The sequence below is a fragment of the Panicum virgatum genome, chromosome 3K, assembly GCF_016808335.1.
Source record: "Panicum virgatum strain AP13 chromosome 3K, P.virgatum_v5, whole genome shotgun sequence".
NCBI lineage: Eukaryota > Viridiplantae > Streptophyta > Magnoliopsida > Poales > Poaceae > Panicum > Panicum virgatum.
Genome location: NC_053138.1, coordinates 9,565,335 through 9,582,592, shown reverse-complemented (window position 1 = coordinate 9,582,592; position 17,258 = coordinate 9,565,335). Strand labels below are relative to the sequence as shown.

Sequence of the window (17,258 nt, the reverse complement as noted above, 5' to 3'; positions counted from 1 at the left end):
CCATCAGCTCTGCCAGCAGCGCCGCCGGTGGTTTGGTCCGTGGCTCGCGCTGGACTGCTCGAGGCAGCACTTGACGAGGTCACGTGGGCGTTGCTTCCGCCGCCGGCTACAGCCGCGCGCCGTCAGAGGCCTGCGCGGCGGACGCGGGTTACGAGGCCGTGGAAATTTGGATCGCTCAGGCACGGGTCCGCCGCTGGCCAGCCAGCTACTAGATTCGCACGGCACGAGCACACGACGCCCTCGTCGTCGTCGTCGAGCAAGCCGTCCGTCCTGCGCCGCTGCGCTTAGTACGCAAAATACCCAGCGGAATGGTCAATCACCGGCATCGACCCGGATGGCCGTCGTGTACACGCACGGCCACAAGGATGTCAGGTCTCAGGTAGTCGAAAGTCGATCGCGAGTATTCTACGCACCGGCTCCGGCATTCGGGGATCATGCCGGGCGCGTGTCCAAGGTTGCTGTCAGCAGGATTTTCGCCAGTCCTGCAACGCTCGTGTCACGGTCACCTGAATCTTCTCGTAACGGCCGATGTCGATCCAGCGCAACTGCTGTAACTAGTACTCGATGCGAGCTGAGCCTGCCGTGGGTTTATCAGGATTTGGTCTCATTGTTTTTCTCCCTCTTGGGCTATTGGTTGCTACAACGCTTTAATAGTTGACCTTTCCCCATCAACTGTATCGTAGACTAATCTTGGAGCAAAGATAATAAGTTGTTTATAGTCTAATGCCACCATCAGAAGAACACAACCGGATAAGCAGTTCGTTATCTCAGACTGCAAATATGTTGGACCAGCGAGAGAGGAGGGTGGAGAGAGGGGGGAAAAAAAGAGAGAGGGGGAAATAGAAAAGACCGCAAGGAAGAACACAACAGAACAGCAAGCCACTCATCCAAAGCAAAATTTGGAACATACTAGCACTGGCTCTGTGGCGCGCTACACGAAATTTTGTTTGAGAATCTAGTTCAACCCAAACGTCTAGCCGCTAGAATACAAAGAGAAAATCACGGAGGAACGTGTTCCCGATGCCAGCAGCCAGCTGTGACTGTGAGGAAAGAATCCCCGCATTTGCATCTGGACAAAGCGTCTGTTACTGAGAAGCATGTGAAAAAAAATTAAAATAAATGGTAGCAAGTGTCCACAAGCACTGTCTGTTGACAGTAATTAACCAATAATTCTGCAGCATCTGGGTTGCAAATGGATGCTACCGAACAAGATGCAGAGATATATATTGTATTGTATCCCCACATGCTTTCTAGTATTCAGAAAGGAACATGTAAAACTGATAATGAGCCCGGCATGAAAAGACCTTGATTAGATAAAGAAAGTTGTAATAAAAGGAGCCATCTTTAGTTAAGGACAGCCAACCATGGTGAGTTTGTCAGTTTTCCAGCTAGGAACACAGGAAAGAAGTTAGAACTAGGACCATCTAGAAAGCTTTAGTTGGTAGTTTTCTTTTTGTTCTTCTGAATTTCTCCCCGCTCATTCCAATCTCTAGCTACTATGAACAGATTACAAATTGGGGAAAGAAAAATGAGCAATCAGCAATGACTCACTAGGCCACCACTCCAGAGTATGAAATCTAGAAATTATTATCGAGTTGAAAGAATTTCAGCGAACCAGGGACACAGCAGAGTCGATTAGTCCAGTTCGTCGATCTTGCCGTTCTCCTTTTCTTCCTCCTCCTCGGACGAGCTCTCAGAATCCTTAGGGTCATCGAAGAAGGAGTCGATGAAGGAGGAGCACTCCTGGGCCCAGCTGCGTCGGTTGGTTGAGGCGCGCCACTGCTGGTCGGCGATCATCTCCCGCGACATGCCCCACTGCTCGAGCTCCTCCTTGGTGTGGTGGACGAGGAGGGAGTACTCGCCGCCGGGCCCCAGCTGCATCACCCTGAACTCGCAGTTTTCGAAGTTGTTGAGGCGCTCGAACTGGTCCACCGTCCACTTGAACCACTTCATGAGGAACACCCGCGAGGTGAGCCCGTGCGACACGATCACCAGGTTGGTCTCGCAGCTCGGGTCCTGATCCAGCCGCCCCATGTCGATGTCCCGCCACAGCGACTCCAGGAAGCCTGCGCATTGATGACGATCAGTTGGGTGACGCCCGAATATAATCGAAGGTGTCAGGGCTCAGATCGGGAGAACGTACTGGCGACGCGGTCGAAGACGTCGGCGGCGGACTCGCCCTCGGGGAACCGGAAGAAGAAGCGGCCGAAGCGCTGGCGGGTCTCCTTGACGGCGCGCATCCGCTCCTCGACCTGGAAGTTGCCGAAGTCCTGCTCCCGGACGCGGCACTCCTCGCGGGCGCCGATGATGCGGTCCCGCGGGAATGCGCAGCCGATCTCCCGCAGCGTGGCGCGGGTGCGCGCGTAGGGGGACACGTAGAAGTAGACCTTCCAGTTGCCGCCGCCCGACGCCACGACGTCGCGGATGCCGCGGCCGGCGGCGCGCGCCTGCTCGGCGCCCAGCGCCGTGAGCGGGATGCGGTAGTCGGGGGTGGTGGTGTACGCCGACATGTCGAGGTTCCCCTGGCTCTCGCCGTGCCGGACCAGGATGATCCGCTTGGGCAGCCGGCGCGCGCACTGCGGGTGGTGCTGCCGCGTCATCTCGCAGAACCGGCAGTCGCCGCCGAACAACTCGAAGCTGGCCCGGCCGCCGGAGGGGTGGTCTCCTCCTTCCTCTCCTCCTGCGTCTTGCGGGGTTGCGACGGGGTGGCGCGCAGCCGCGTCGTGTGACATGGGTAGCTGGCGCCGGCGCCGGGATATATAAAGAGCAGGGAAGGGAGGGGAGGTGGTTGGGTGATGGAACGCAAGCAACAACTTAGTTTGTGGGGTTCGGGGCAGCGGCGCTCCGGTCACCAGCTGGAGCCATGGAGGAGGTTGCAAACAAGCCGCGGGATCCGGCCTTGCTGGCGCGCAGGCTTACACCGCAAGTCTGCAACGAATAATTGGAGATTAGTTAAATTACCAAATTTGTCAACTCGAATCACGGCCTTCCCCGAAAAAAAAAATAAAGACAATAATATGGGGACAGAAGGAATGGCACAAATCGGCTAGAATTCCCACATCCAAATGGGGACCTCTGCTGGATGATGAAAGAACCATGATGCTACAAAATGCAATGTACGTTCATGAATCGACTACATGTCAATTGTTACTAATCATCTGCAAGTAAAAGGGAACGATAGCAAGCCAGCAAGGTTAGCATTCCCTGGTGCAGCAGCTTACCAGACACAGACAGAGCACTGGTGACTGTTCTGCTGCTGATCTTTTCTTCGGAGTTTACTAGTGAGAAGTGACCCGACCAAGCAAGGTGCTCAACTCAACGAAAAGGAGAAGTGCCCCCGTGCTCGCCACGTGATCAAGGGGTATGGGACCTCATAAAACACGGTGGAAAGGTGGCCGATACGGTGCTTAGCGTATCCCAGTTTCTTTTGTTCCCGTGTCAAGCAGTCGGTGCATGTGCGCAACACACATGGGACCACGCCGCCATGAGAAACCGCCCGGCAGCAGCTCCTGCACCTCCCTGCGCAAGTCGGCGGGTTGAGTGTGCCGTTCGCGTATCGCAGCCAGAGCCACGGCCAAAACCGTGTGCGCTGACACGGCATCGACGCAAACGCAACAACACATGGCCCCCCGACTGCCTCAATCGACGAGCTTCTTTGTGCGGCCGTATGTGCTACCTCAAGAACCGTACAGACAGCTCTCAGGCAGGGGCCGAAGAATACTAATTAGGCCCCGTTTAGTTTCTAAAAAATTTTCTACAGTATCCATCACATCGAATTTTTAGACACATGCATAGAGTACTAAATGTAGTTGAAAAAAATAACTAATGACACAGTCTAACTAATTAGCACGAGATGAATTTTTAAGCCTAATTAGTCCATAATTGGACATTAATTGTCAAATAACAACAAAAGTGCTACAATGTCAAAACCCAAACATTTTCGCAAACTAAACGGAGCCTTTGTAATCAGAATCGTGATGGAACCTATTGTACATCATGTACAGACATGATTCAGGCAGGGGCTGATAGTCACGTTACACCAAACACTTAGCCCTACTGATGGTGACACTAACACTGCAGTCAGCATAAGTGGCCAGCAGATATCTTCTCTATGTGCAATGAAATTGGCACAATCCAGTGCCGGTTGGTTAAAAAGAAAAGGCATGCAGACAATTCGTGAAACCAGCTCTAATTAACCTAACAAGGTCCAATCCAAACGGCAGATTTGGCCATTCGAGATAGTTCCGATGATGAATGTCAGTAGATCCAATGATTAGCAAAGGTGACTTACAAGTTACTCATTTTTCAAGTAACTGAAATTAGCAAATCTTCAAGAGAAAGAAGTTATGACAGACAATGTTTATTTATCCATCATGCACGAAGAATACCATCCCCCCCCCCCCCCCCCCCACCACCCATCCACACACAATAATGCTCTGCTCGAATTGAGTGAACATGTAAAAGATAAATAATTTTTGTAACCTAAAAAGAATAACTTTTTTGGTGGATTGAAAAGTTATTTGGAACTTAATTCTTTTGCTAATAGCCATGCAACAGAGATCGCTTTATGAAAAGGAAGAATCATAGAGTGAAGCAATGTATATGAAGGATGCGAACAAAACATGAAAGGTCCCTATGATGAAGTCCAGCTCAAAACTACTAGGAATAGCTTTGAAGCTTTGTCTTTTGGAGACAGGTTTGGTACCACACAGAAGCAACGTGTATCATGCAAATGCATGTCGTGGCCAAGCAAGTCCAACGTGGAGACCAGGTGGACCTAGTCTTCCAAGATCCATAAGATCCACTCAAAATCCAAATCAAAAGCCAATTTCAGCAACACCAGGATCAGACACAAAACCATCAACTGGTAGGATGTATGTATGACTAAGGTTTAACAGACAGGGCTTCAAATCCACACCAGAACACTAATTGCTACGCCTGTTGTTTTCTGATTTTTGGGAACTAAAACCCATGATCCTAATGAACACTCCACATTCTAAACAAAGCCTAAGGCACCAGGTTCAGCCATCCAGCGCAATATCTTGTCTCCACCACATGCTCCCGAAGGTAGGCAAGCTTTTGGGAACAAGTCTTCTCCCCTAAGGAAGAACATCTCATGTGGCCATAAGGTGCTCTGGCGCACGTAAGTGGATAGGATAATGGGTCCAGCTTGGATTGCAGTGCAGTCTCAGTTCACTTTTCATCCCATAACTTTGGCCAATATATCTCCACAACAATCCGTAGAAGCAAGGCTGGGTTTAGTGTAGTATAACTCCAGAAAAACTGATTGTCAAATAAACAAATCCCAAGTGGAGTGTGCTTTCTGTCAGTTTGATTTGTTGTCATCTGCTAATTAACTGACCGGACAGGCGAAGATAGAGACTCAAAACAACATGCTCTCAGCAGCCAACTCCTGATAATTTGATAGCGATTTAAGACAATATTCGAATTGGTCATAAGGGAAGGAGCGATGAAGCATAAGCTCCACCCCAAGTGGCAGTATAGAATGGTCTTTAGACCTAGTTAAGTGCAACCTCAAAGATCTATCAAATAAAAACATCCATATTACCCCCACAAAATGTGGTAACAACATAATTTGGGCACCTTTGCCTAGTGGTGCAACAAGACAATCCAAATGTTTTGGTGCATTTAGGTAGCGAAGCTTGACGATACAAAATGAATGCCCTATTGCTTCTCCTATCATAATAGAAACCTACAGCCAGCAACCAAGTTACATAACTCATAAGTCCTCTGGACAAATCTTACCTAACCATCCAGGAAAAAGCTGAATATTGACCCCTTTCCATGGTTATATTCAATAGAATTAAAGCAAAAGAGATATCCCCTTGCATGAATCATACAAAGGCATGGCTTAATCTTTGGAAAAAAGATGAAAAGATGGCGAACATTTTGAATAACTATCAATAGTGAAGGAACAGGAATTGTTCTCATTGATGTGTTGCCTAACATTTCCCAGCAAGTTTTCTGTTCAACAAACAGGACAAATCAACCTAACAAATGTTCATGGTTCATTGTACAGAAGCAATATCATCTAATTCTCCTTTAAAAACACCATTATACTAAGGAGGGCTAGCTAGTGCCAGATAATGTGCCAAAATGCATATCATCGTAACATTTTTAATGCTAATGAACAACTGCAAGTGCTTACCCAAATGGCAGTGACCATGGCAATTGATGAAAACAATTTTCGTGGTTCATGTAAGCACTTTGTCTGACTAATTGTGCGTTCAAATACACCATCTTATCAATTATAACTAATGGTAGGGGAAAAAGAAAGTCTGACTGGTTGTGCATTCGAATACTGCATCTTGTTAACTATTACTGATGGGTCGGAAAAGGAAAAAAGGTGCAGATAAGGATAAGTCAAAAGTACACCATTTATTATAAAAAAAATCTACCATGTAACACCACTTTTGGCTACTGCAGAAGTATCCCATCATACATCTCAAAGAAAGAAATTAATGTTATGTGCATAACTTTTCTACCAACCTCAAAAGAATTTTGCGTTAGTAACTCATGTTCCCATAGAACATAGGTACACATCACAGAGTACCATATGCAACAGAAACATAGTGCAATTTCACTGAATCCCATGTGCTAGAATACTTCCTAGCCTAAAAATCTCCCCAAGCCATTACTTGAGCCCTGCTCCACCCAGTTCTTCCTGACTACAACATTCCTAGGAAGAAATTCCCCAGTAACCATTGCTTTTATGCAACAAAGTTTCCAGAATTTTGTTAGCATTTCATTGACTCCAATAGCATGGTTCTCCTGCACGTTTCACTCCACTAACATAATAACCTGGCTTTTATTATTGACACACTGTATGATAGCTATTCTTCATTACAAACACATATCTACTCGTAGAACAAAACAGTGAATTGTAGCTCTTTTATATAAGTTGAGGTAAGAAAATTCACTACAACTTTAGTTATATAGCTCAAGTATTGCTCTTTCAACTTCAAGATAATAATGATACTAGTTTCTAGCTATAGAGATTTGTTAAGATAGGACTATCTGGTTGTAATTTGGAACTTCAGAGTACACATACAACTGTTTTGAGTGTCAGGCATTAATGCATTATTTAAAAATGGCACTAAATTTTTTTGTTTCTAATGCCAAACCTATAAAATAACAAGGAAAACTTACATTATATTTAAGCCACATTCATGCACTTTATAGTTGTGAACTTGAAGGCTCAGATTTAGCTTCTGCATAATAAATGTTACAAGAAGATGCTTAACATGTACTGGATAAAATACATTTTTTCTAATGCATTTAAGCACCATGGCATGATGACACTTAGCAGAAATAGGGCTCATGCCAGAAGCCACACTTCTAACCATAAAATTTCAAATAAAAAACTACAAATAATCAATTGTACTTAAGCAGAACAATGGTGACGAATGGTAGGAGCTAGTGCTTACCAAGAGGTTTCCTCCTTTATTCCAAGATGATTAATATATTCCGAGAGAAGGTTGAAAGCATAAACATGCTTTATTCTTTAAATCCTAGAGTCCAAATGATGGAAATATCTACACCAGCAAAGTAAAGTTAGTAGCAAACCCTAATAATAGTATCAGCAGCTATCTAAATTCTCATTCCCAACATGCACATAGAAACTGCAAGCTGCATAACACTAAATTGAAAACTTATTTTTCCATCTTCACGATTGAAATTATAGCATTAATGGTTCGTCAGAATAAATTTATATGGGAACATATATAATCACATAGGTGTGCTGCTCAGAAACACATAAAAAGTTCTTTGGGTTTGCTTTGTAACTCCATGAGATTTGACATGAACGGCATACATGTAAAAAGGGCAAGAGCTTCATTTTTCAATTTCTAAAGATGAGCACAGTCTTAATCTTGTTAGTCATTAAAAATAAAGATAAATCAATAACTACAGGATGCAATAGAGAGTAATCAGTTGATCATATTTACTGGGAGTCTGGGACAGTGTTCTGTAGTATGATCCAGCAGTGGAATTCAATACACAAATATTTTTTTCCAGGTAATCACTCATTGTACATATAGCTGGGTGGATCTGGCCTTACTATAATTTTCACCTCCAATGAGTCTTCGTAAATAACTATACTGAAAAAACTCGCACAAGGAATTTTAGATTTTGAACCTTGTTTAGAGAGATCATCTTGCATCGCGAAGGGTCACTGGGTTAGCAATTGTTTAGGGAATTGATTCAGGATCTGTCGTTCTACTGCCTCCATTTCAAAATGTAGGGAATTCCTAGGAATACCTAGACATCCATTATATCTAGATACATAGCGAACACTATGAACCTAGAAAAGCCAAAACGGCCTACATTTTGGAACGGGGGGAGTAGATCCTTATTATTGGAACACATAGTCATCACTTGCCACATGGAGAGATAAATTGCTATAAGAGTCTGATCACTTGAGCTTCGCTATATGGCAAAGGAAGGACAGATGTATTATAAACATCCTCATGCTTGGATCTCCACTGCATGTTTTAGGCTTGCACCAATTCAGCAATCCAGTATGGCTATCCCACATACCGTGCCACTACCAATCAATCCTTCCATATCATTATTAATCACCCTCCATTTCCGTTCCACAATGCTAACCACCTTCCCCTTTGCCCTCCCACATTATCAATCCTCCCTTGTTTCTCTCGCACATGATGACGCTACCTGAGCTCATAACTCATAACAACCCCAGTAATCCAAATTCTATGTGCATGGAGGGTGACCGTATTGCACCAGGCAAGGTGAAAACATGAAATCCAGTAATTCCCCGATCCGAACGTGCAAAACTAGCGAAACCTTCCGCGGACTCAGCATACTCGCGAAACACCAACTTCTTAGTGCTGCAGCCCTGCCACGGCCTCCTCAATGCGCCCCCATTTCGCACCTCCCCACCCAACCAAACTGAACCCACTCCGGCCACGAAAACAGCATCCGCCTCCCCCGATTCCTGACGGCGAACGAGTTTCCAACCGAAACCACGAACCTGCCCGCGCCACAAAATTAATCCAACCCAGAGAAACTCGGAGGAACAGATCGAGCGCGAGGCAGCACGAATCGGGAACTTGCAGGAATTAGGAATGGGGAAAGTTCATCTCGAAGGGCATCGCGCGCTTACCTCGTCGCCGCGGCCGCCGCCCCGCCGTATCCGTCGCTGTCGCGTCACGAGAGGGGCAGGCGTGGGACAAGAAGGAGACGGGCCGGTTTCTGTGGTCCCAAATGGCAGGAGGAGAGAGAATTTAGAATTTAGTTTAGGTTATTATTATCTCTGCCCTCTAATTTCTGGGTGGTGGGGCCGGGGGAGATCCCGGCAGTCGCGTGAGATTGGGCAGCGGGTCCCGTCCCCGTACCCCGGCTACAGAAAGAAGCAACCCCAGAATAGAAGTGGAAAAGAAGATGGGAAGGACAGCGGGGAATCATACGGACCATGGCCTGCGCTGTTCAATTGAACTCCTGCGCCTCGTTGAATTCCGGCTTCCGCCGTCGCCGGCGGCCGGCATGCATCGTCGCCCTCTTGCCCGACTCCTATTGCAGCGAACGCGAACTAGAGGGCTAGTTTAGGGGAGAGACGGCGGAGACAGGGAGCAGGGCTAGTTTTGGCCTTTAGTAGGGTTGTAGTGGCTGGATGGCCTGATGGGCCAAATTGACTTCTGACTTGGGCTACATTCATTTAAACTGTTGGGCTAAATTGCTTCCCCATTGCTGTGGCCGCTAGGCCCAAAGCATCCTCTAGCTTCATCAACAGATTTTGATTATCTATGATGAACCACCTCTGTTGCGGATTAACTGGCTATGATCACATTAGTTTCGCAGCTCTGCGGTCGAGATGTTCGTATGCCACATTATTAGGTTCAATTCAAATAGAACTCCTCTAGGATTTGATCACCTCCAAAATCTCTTTTACGGACGCAGCCCAAGCAAGAAGTAAAATAATTTAAATAACATGTTCTGTAATGTCGCTGAAATTTGGAAAGCAAATGACTTTCATTTTTGGAAAAAAAGGTTTCCTTAGACTGTCAAAAATAAACCTTAGAAATGGAGGCACAGCCATGGAAGAAGATTTTGAATTTAATCTAGTCTTCCTTTATTCTAGGTGCACATAAGACAATAGTTCAATGACAGCTTCCAATAAGTGTAGCGAAAGGGAAAAAAAAGACACACGGCAAATGTCAATATTATTACAAGAGCGCGAGTCCGATCAGATCCGACTGTCTCCGGCAGTCCGGCACTCTCTCTTCTCCGGTTGTAGAGCACGGGAGGCTTACGGGTGGGTCCCATTCTTGCGTCCAGTCTGGTGGGCCGTCCCATTCGTTTAATGTTTCGGGCCCACGTACCAGTGAGACGATTTACGGGAGCTAAACCACATTTCTACCGAGAATAGCCCGGAATCACCAACGCGGCGGCGGCGACGACGAATCTAGGCGCGACGAAAGCGGCGGCTATGGCGGCGGCAGTTGAAAGCGTGGTGGTGGTCCACAACGTGGCGAAGCGGCACAACGTGGGGACGCTGGCGCGGAGCGCGACGGCGTTCGGCGTCGCGGAGGTGGTCGTCGTCGGCCGCCGCGACGTCAGCGCCTTCGGCAGCCACGGCGCCACCTCGCACCTCCGCTTCCGCCACTTCGCCTCGCTCGCCCTCGCCCGTGCCTACCTCAAGGCAAGCAAGCGAGCAAGCCCTCTCTGTTACGGAGCAGCAACCCCTAAACCCTAATCCCCTCTCGTTTGTTTCTTTTGTGAATCGTGAATGAAGTGCTTGGGCGTGCGTTTTGCCTGCAGGATGAAAGAGGGTGTGACATTTGCGGTGTTGAGATCACTGACGACGCCCAGCCGGTGACTGCTCACCCGTTCCGTCGGAGCACCGCCTTCCTATTCGGCAATGAGGTTTGTGAGATTCTCATCATTGTTTGCTGATGGCGAAATTAGGTTAGTTGGATTGCATTTTAAGGGGGGGGGGGGTGGTAAATCATGATGTGGCTTAGTTTTGTGGACTGCGATGGGAATTAGTAGCATCCAGTTGCTGTAATCACTGCCTTGCAACCCACACGGTCATATTTGTGTTGCACACTAGTAAATTGTGTGCAAACGCCACATTCCTTAAGATTAGCTTTCTTTTTGATGTTTCAATCAGGCACCTGTTGAAGGCAGCATGGTATTCAATAATAAATTAGCTCGACCAAAGTGTAATTTGGAAGAAATATGCATCTCTCTTACAAATTGTACATGTGCTTCGCATCAACTGTAGAATCGTTTGTTACCATGAATATGTTACCACAGATGTTATTTTGAGTTCTGGGATGAAAATTCTATTAAGGCTGCTGCATAATACTGCCTAATTTCAGTTAGAGGGGTTCTTATTAGTACACAGCCGTAGCTAATAATTGTTGCCCTTTATTCTTGCTTAACTGTCTATTTCTTGGGTGGGTCATCCGGCAGGGTACAGGACTCTCACAAAAAGAGTGTGAGATCTGCGACTTCTTTGTCTACATCCCTCAATATGGTGGTGGAACAGCATCTCTCAATGTTACAGTTGCAGCTTCAATCGTTCTCCACCACTTTGCAGGTAAAAATCCATCTCACTCCTGTCATTTCAGCATTTTTTGGGTAATGTATAAAGTTAATCAAATAGAAAGCTGGAATGTGCAAAGCTGTAAATAGTCACACCAAAGTTGTTGCTTTTAAACTTAACTGTTTTTTGGAGCTGCAAAATGCCAGATTTCCATTTTCTTACTCTAAATAATCGCATGTTCTCTCTGCAAGCTGTGGTCAAGAACTATTTGTGGACATATATATTACTCGACGTGATAACTGACCGGAGTCGATTAAAATATTTTGTGGCCTTATATACCAACTTTTTTAAAGTGACACATTTATGTTGCTGTAAAAAAAGTTCTAGTTCAATTTTTGGTACTGCAAAATATTTATTGATTTGCTGATGTTTGCAAACAGTGGAATCACAACATTTAATATGTATAATAAAGCATATCCAGAGGAAAACCTGATCTATTACTGTATCTTTGGTGATGATTTCTGAAAGCATAAGCAATTACAATACTTTAAGGGCTTAAGGCACACTATTAATATTGCAGAGGCAGACTGCAGTCCTGGTCTTATAAATGTAGAGATGCTTATGCTAGTATTTGTTTTAACTTTTACATTATAACTGTTCTATAAAGCTGTTGACTCCAAACTTCCTTTTGTTCCTTTTTTGTATAACCATCTTCAATGTTGGCGATAGCCATAGCCCATAAGTTGTGCATAAAACTGGCTGTTGTTAACATTTACTCAGTACACCAATTTATTAGTTATGTACCCTTTTTTTGGTAGTTTTGCCAAGATGATGAAAGAATCTTTGCTATTGAACATAGTTTACGACTAGTCCTGTAAGCCCAAAAAAACATGCTCTGTTGGTTCTATCTCAGTTTTTTTCTCTCCCTTTCTTAGCCCCAATCCAATCCTGTACAAAAGCATGTTGTTGTTAGAGACCATTTGAATCACAAGCACACAAACTCACATTCTAGGTTCTGGAATCGAACTTAAAGTTCTGGCGAACATTTGACCATAGAATCGGCAATCACTCCATAGGTTAATTCATTTCCTTATCATAGTTGCCTGAAATTTTTTTTTTTTTGGCAGTCTGGGCTGGCTTTCCTGAACGAGGCAGAGAGGGCAACAAATTCATTGTAGCTGATAGACCACAAGGGTACTCGAGGGGGCTTTACTGTACGGACTCAATTGAAGCAGTGATTGAAGAGCGTAAAATGCGAAAAGAAAATGCATGTGATATACTAGAGGAAAATGGAAGCAGCCATCCCCAAGAATCAAATGGCCTAGATTTGATGTTTACAGACTAGGCTTATGACTGGACGACATTGTTACATCATGGTTGTTGAATCAAGTCCCGGGTTGGGGTTGATGGAGCAAATTTGCGATACTGCAACGCATAACAGAAATGTCTTTCCAAGGCCGAGAGTAGAACATGCATGTTTTTTCAACCTTGGCATGGAGCAGAAAAGGATGCACTGAGCTTTTGGGAAGCCAGGGGGTGAGTGTACCTTGAAACAGAGGGCGTGGACGAAGCTCTGTTTCGCTCCGATTGTTTGCCTTTTATGTTGTACAAAACAAGGTGTGGTGCCTGCTATCAGAATTCCTCAGTTGTAATGTAGCCATGAAGGTGGTTGATACCTCATTCCTGACATAGAACTACCTCACATTGCACGAAGTTGGATGGTAGACTTCAATGGTATTTTTTTCATTAGCCTTTGGACCATCTAGTCTTTGTTATACCTCAATACGACAAAGACTGGTGAGATGCCCTTCAGGTGTTGACATTTTTGGATGGTAGACCTCAATGGTTCTTTTTCAACATTGGTCTGGGTCATTTAGTCTATTCTTTTTTTGGGGTTAGAGGATCATGTTACTGGAACTGGAAGTAGTAGTAGGCTGTAGGCATGTGCCTCCGCTATGGGATAAGGCAGCGGGGCATATTTCTCTTTTCCAGTTACCTCTCAGTTATAATGAGTAGAATAATAGGTGCAGTGTCTCAGTTATAATGAGTAGTTTTATAATATCTTCTAGCAAGGCATTCTTTTTTAATGTCTCACAGCAAAAGATACCTTTTGATGGTGTCCACTGTCCAGTGGTAAATTTTGCCTTTTATGAATCCTAAGGGATTCTTTCAATTTCCTCCCTTATTTTGTTCAGCTTAGCAGCAGCATGTTTCATGTTCATTCTTTCTGACGGGCTGTCCTTTGAACATGAAACACCAACTTCTATTACCGAAGTTAAGCAATTGATGAGTATCCCCGAGTCATCGTCGTGCAATTCATCAAGCAGTATCTCTGGGTCAATGATTTCTGGTATCTTGTCAGGTAACCCTGCCTCAGCAAGCAAGTGCAGAGTCAAGCCTTCTGTGAACATATCATCAGTAGGTGCCTTCCCTGTGAACATCTCAAGTAGAGTAACCCCAAAACTGTAGGCATCACCGGCAACTGATGCTTGACCACCCGCTCCATATTCTGCAAGAATGGAAATATGATGACAAATTGAAACTATCTTAAGAAGATGATAGTAGGGGCATTAAATCAAATGAATCAAGGCAGTTTAATTGATTACGAAATGCGAATATTGAATAACGAAGGTACCTGGAGCAACATATCCGATGGTTCCTCTTATCCCTATAGTGCTTTCAGTCCCAATATTCAAATTTGATTGATCCATGGGTTCACCAACCAGCTTTGCAAGCCCAAAGTCAGCAACATAAGCAGTCCAGTCACTACCAAGGAGGATGTTGCTAGGCTTCAAATCACAATGGATCACCGTTGGCCAACTACTGTTGTGAAGATAGTCTAGTGCATCTGCTACATCAATTGCAATGTTCAACAACTGGGCAAGACTTAACTTGTGCGTCTGCTCATTGCTTCTTGGTTGCAGCCACCTATCCAAGCTGTACCTGGGCATGAAGTCAAACACTAGAGCTCGAAAGTCATTCCCTCTAGAGTCCGTACCGGAGCAACAAGTGATGATATTGATCAAGTTCCTATGTTTAACTTGTCTCAGAGCCTCGCATTCAGCCAAAAAACTCCTGGAAGAACCAGGTTGCTGTAGAGTAAACACTTTGACTGCCACAATTGAATTCCTGGCAGCTGCAAAAGACAAATTTCCTTTATACACGGATCCATATTTTCCAGCTCCTATGAGATTACTCGGGGAGAAACCATCAGTAGCTTCAAACAGTTCAAGGTATGAAACTCTAGGATACTGGTTGATGTCCAAGTCCAACAGACGGTCTTCCGTAGCATTGTTCCTGTCCAATCCTTTTCTATTCCCTTTGCATAGAAAGAGCACAAACAATAGAAGAAGAGATAACAATATAACAATGCCAGCAACCGGAAGCAAAATCTTAAGCTGCAACAGTTTTTGGTGGCTATGTGGCTTGACTACACACGGAGGCAGTTTCATCTCTGCAACACCACCACAAAGCCCATCATTTCCAATTACAGAAATCCTGCTCGTATTACTGAACACGCCGTATGACGGCACCTCGCCATCTAGATGGTTATAGGAGAGGTCTAGCTCTACAAGAGCGCTTGAGTTCGCAAGAAGTTGTGGAATGGCTCCTGACAGGTTGTTGTGGGCAAGGTACAGCTTTTGCAGCCCATGAATCTTGCTCAACTCTTGAGGGATGGTACCAGACAGAGCATTTCTTGTGAAATTCAGCACACTCAAACCCTTCAAATCGCCAATTGACGGAGGGATGCTCCCTGTGAAGTAATTGTCATCTAGAGCTAAGGATACTAAACTTGCACAATCGCCAAGTGCTCGCGGTACTTGTCCGGATAAGTTGTTTCTCGACAGATCCAATGTTGTCGCGTGCTTGAGGTTGCCAATTTGTGGAGGAAGAACACCAGAAAGATAGTTATCAGAAAGCAACAGCGAATCTGTTAGCGATGAGAGGCTGAATATTACTTCAGGGATAGCACCGGTAAGCCTGTTCGAGGATAACTTCATGGTTGTTGACTTCTGCAAGCTCCCAAGGTTCTCAGGAATGGAACCATTGAGCCTATTGTTTGATAATACGAGGGTGAGCAGTTGCGTGAGGTTACCAAAGGAGGGCGGTATACCTCCTGATAGGCGATTCTCCTCCAGCGAGAAGTACTTGAGGTTCCGAAGCCATCCAATATCCTCAGGAATGACACCATGCAGATTATTTCCAGCGAATTCTAGGGCCTCAAGGTCAAGTAGGTTTCCGATACCCGGAGGGATCACTCCTGACAACCGGTTCTTTCCCATGAGTAGATTGTTCAGTGGCCCTGTGAAATTCGCCACAAAACTTGGAAGCACTCCTCCAAAGGCGTTATCACTAATATCTAGAACCTCAAGACGGCTGCAGTTCGTGAAATGTCTGACGAACTCCCAGTCCGCATCGTCCTCGGCTTGTAGCATGTTGCTCCCCATCTCAACACTCACTGGGCAGAGCATCCCTACCTCAGGAGGCACCGTTCCTTCAAAGCTGTTGTTGGCAAGACCCAGCTCCTGTATCCTGGTGGCATTACGCAGGAAAGGTGGGATCGGCCCGGAAAAGTTGTTCCCAATGCCACCCAAACGGAGCACTTGCAGGTCAGGCAGGTGCCTCCCTGCATCCGGCGGCAACTTGCCATGCATCTTGTTGGAGCTGAATCCGAGATACTGAAGAGACGACATGTTGAAGAAGAGTAGTGGAATTGTGCCGGAGAGGCTATTCCTCCCGGCCTGGATGTACCGGAGGTATCCCAAACGGGAGAGGCCCTCCGGGATGGTTCCTTCCAGCCTGTTCTGATAGAGCGCCAGGCTCTCAAGCACGGAGAGGTTACCGAGTGAAGGGGGTATGCGCCCTCCGATGTTGTTCTCGCCTACGTACAGGACCTGCAGCTGAGATAGCGAGCCCAGGCCACTGGGGATTCCACCGTGGAGCTCATTGACCTCGAAGCTCAGGTACACGAGGTTGGAGCAGTTGGAGAGGTCTGCAGGGATCTCCCCGGCAAGAGAGTTGTAAGCCAAATCAAGAAACCGCAGACGGCGTAGCCGGTCGAGGGTGCGCGGTATCTCCCCTGAAAGCTTGTTGTTGAGAAGGTCGAGCCTCCGAAGGAAGGTGAGGTTGCCGATGTCCGGAGAGATGCTGCCTCCCAGATTGGCGTCGGGCAGGCTTAGAGAGACCACCCTGCCCGGGTGCCAGCGGCTGCATTTCACGCCGGCCCAGCGGCAGAAGTCGGAGCTGCTGTCGTTCCATGAGCTTAGCGCGCCTGAGTCATCAGACAGCGCCTCTTTGAACGCCAGCAGTGCTTCACGGTCGCCGTGCTCACCAGCCAACGAGGAGGAGGAAGACGCCGGCCAGAATGTGAGGAGGAGCACCAGCAGCAGCAGGGTGAGCATAGAACGCAGAGTCGTCATGGTTGGTTTCTAGTACGGCGAGGCTTCACTCTGGAACGGGGGGAACGGTTGCTTCCCGGAGCCGGCAGCAGGGTAGTAGGTTTTTTTTTTGAGAAAAGCAGGGTAGTAGTTGTGCAGTCACTAACTATGTTTCGAATTCTCTCTTTTTTATTATTTTATTATATTGATGCTTTATTAGGTGGGATTTGGGAATCCTTGACGAACTTAAAGAATGAGAAAGACAGATTTGCTACTGCATTGTACCACAACAGAGCATAGGCACAACCATTTCTAAGCATAGAATTTTACGTCACGAAACACTACTGCAA

At 46.1% G+C, this 17,258-nt stretch overlaps 3 protein-coding genes across 13 annotated transcripts; 1 reads left to right on the top strand and 2 right to left on the bottom strand.

The window, feature by feature from the left end:
* Positions 1 to 1,284: 1,284 nt before the first annotated feature.
* On the bottom strand, positions 1,285 to 9,613 carry LOC120697398 (phosphoglycerate mutase-like protein AT74H). Of its 7 annotated transcripts, XM_039980610.1 has the most exons (6): positions 9,454 to 9,592; positions 9,146 to 9,234; positions 7,449 to 7,556; positions 7,171 to 7,232; positions 2,144 to 2,928; positions 1,285 to 2,066 (listed from the first exon to the last, which is right to left on the bottom strand). In XM_039980610.1, the coding sequence occupies exons 5-6, from the start codon at positions 2,730 to 2,732 to the stop codon at positions 1,636 to 1,638; spliced, it is 1,020 nt and encodes a 339-aa protein (XP_039836544.1). In that variant the 5' UTR covers positions 2,733 to 2,928; positions 7,171 to 7,232; positions 7,449 to 7,556; positions 9,146 to 9,234; positions 9,454 to 9,592; the 3' UTR covers positions 1,285 to 1,635. The 7 variants fall into 7 exon arrangements, with proteins under 7 accessions (XP_039836544.1, XP_039836545.1, XP_039836546.1 ...); XM_039980611.1 differs by lacking the exon at positions 7,171 to 7,232 and having other exon boundaries at positions 9,454 to 9,600; XM_039980612.1 differs by lacking the exon at positions 9,146 to 9,234.
* A 767-nt stretch (positions 9,614 to 10,380) lies between these two features.
* LOC120697397 (putative TrmH family tRNA/rRNA methyltransferase) lies at positions 10,381 to 13,387 on the top strand. The gene is made up of 4 exons (XM_039980609.1): positions 10,381 to 10,681; positions 10,801 to 10,905; positions 11,458 to 11,584; positions 12,658 to 13,387. The coding sequence occupies exons 1-4, from the start codon at positions 10,469 to 10,471 to the stop codon at positions 12,873 to 12,875; spliced, it is 663 nt and encodes a 220-aa protein (XP_039836543.1). The 5' UTR covers positions 10,381 to 10,468; the 3' UTR covers positions 12,876 to 13,387.
* On the bottom strand, positions 11,177 to 17,023 carry LOC120697396 (probable LRR receptor-like serine/threonine-protein kinase At3g47570). 5 transcript variants are annotated; one of them, XR_005684468.1, is made up of 3 exons: positions 14,166 to 17,023; positions 13,077 to 14,039; positions 11,177 to 11,603 (listed from the first exon to the last, which is right to left on the bottom strand). XR_005684468.1 is itself a non-coding variant. In XM_039980607.1 (3 exons), the coding sequence occupies exons 1-2, from the start codon at positions 16,948 to 16,950 to the stop codon at positions 13,687 to 13,689; spliced, it is 3,138 nt and encodes a 1,045-aa protein (XP_039836541.1). In that variant the 5' UTR covers positions 16,951 to 17,023; the 3' UTR covers positions 11,177 to 11,603; positions 13,638 to 13,686. The 5 variants fall into 5 exon arrangements, 3 of the variants coding, with proteins under 3 accessions (XP_039836541.1, XP_039836539.1, XP_039836542.1); XM_039980607.1 differs by having other exon boundaries at positions 13,638 to 14,039; XR_005684467.1 differs by lacking the exon at positions 11,177 to 11,603 and adding an exon at positions 12,452 to 12,478.
* Between the last annotated feature and the right edge of the window lie 235 nt (positions 17,024 to 17,258).

What these genes read in the sequence shown, in the direction of transcription:
- LOC120697398 (XM_039980616.1), bottom strand. Translation starts at nt 2,732, where the DNA reads ATGTCACACGACGCGGCTGCGCGCCACCCCGTCGCAACCCCGCAAGAC. An exon ending in CGTCTTCGACCGCGTCGCCA is followed by an intron (nt 2,067 to 2,143) that starts GTACGTTCTCCC and finishes ATCAATGCGCAG; the next exon opens with GCTTCCTGGAGTCGCTGTGG.
- LOC120697396 (XM_039980605.1), bottom strand. Translation starts at nt 16,950, where the DNA reads ATGACGACTCTGCGTTCTATGCTCACCCTGCTGCTGCTGGTGCTCCTC. An exon ending in CATCGGATATGTTGCTCCAG is followed by an intron (nt 14,040 to 14,165) that starts GTACCTTCGTTA and finishes CCATTCTTGCAG; the next exon opens with AATATGGAGCGGGTGGTCAA.
- LOC120697397 (XM_039980609.1), top strand. Translation starts at nt 10,469, where the DNA reads ATGGCGGCGGCAGTTGAAAGCGTGGTGGTGGTCCACAACGTGGCGAAG. An exon ending in TCGCCCGTGCCTACCTCAAG is followed by an intron (nt 10,682 to 10,800) that starts GCAAGCAAGCGA and finishes TTTTGCCTGCAG; the next exon opens with GATGAAAGAGGGTGTGACAT. An exon ending in CCTTCCTATTCGGCAATGAG is followed by an intron (nt 10,906 to 11,457) that starts GTTTGTGAGATT and finishes GTCATCCGGCAG; the next exon opens with GGTACAGGACTCTCACAAAA.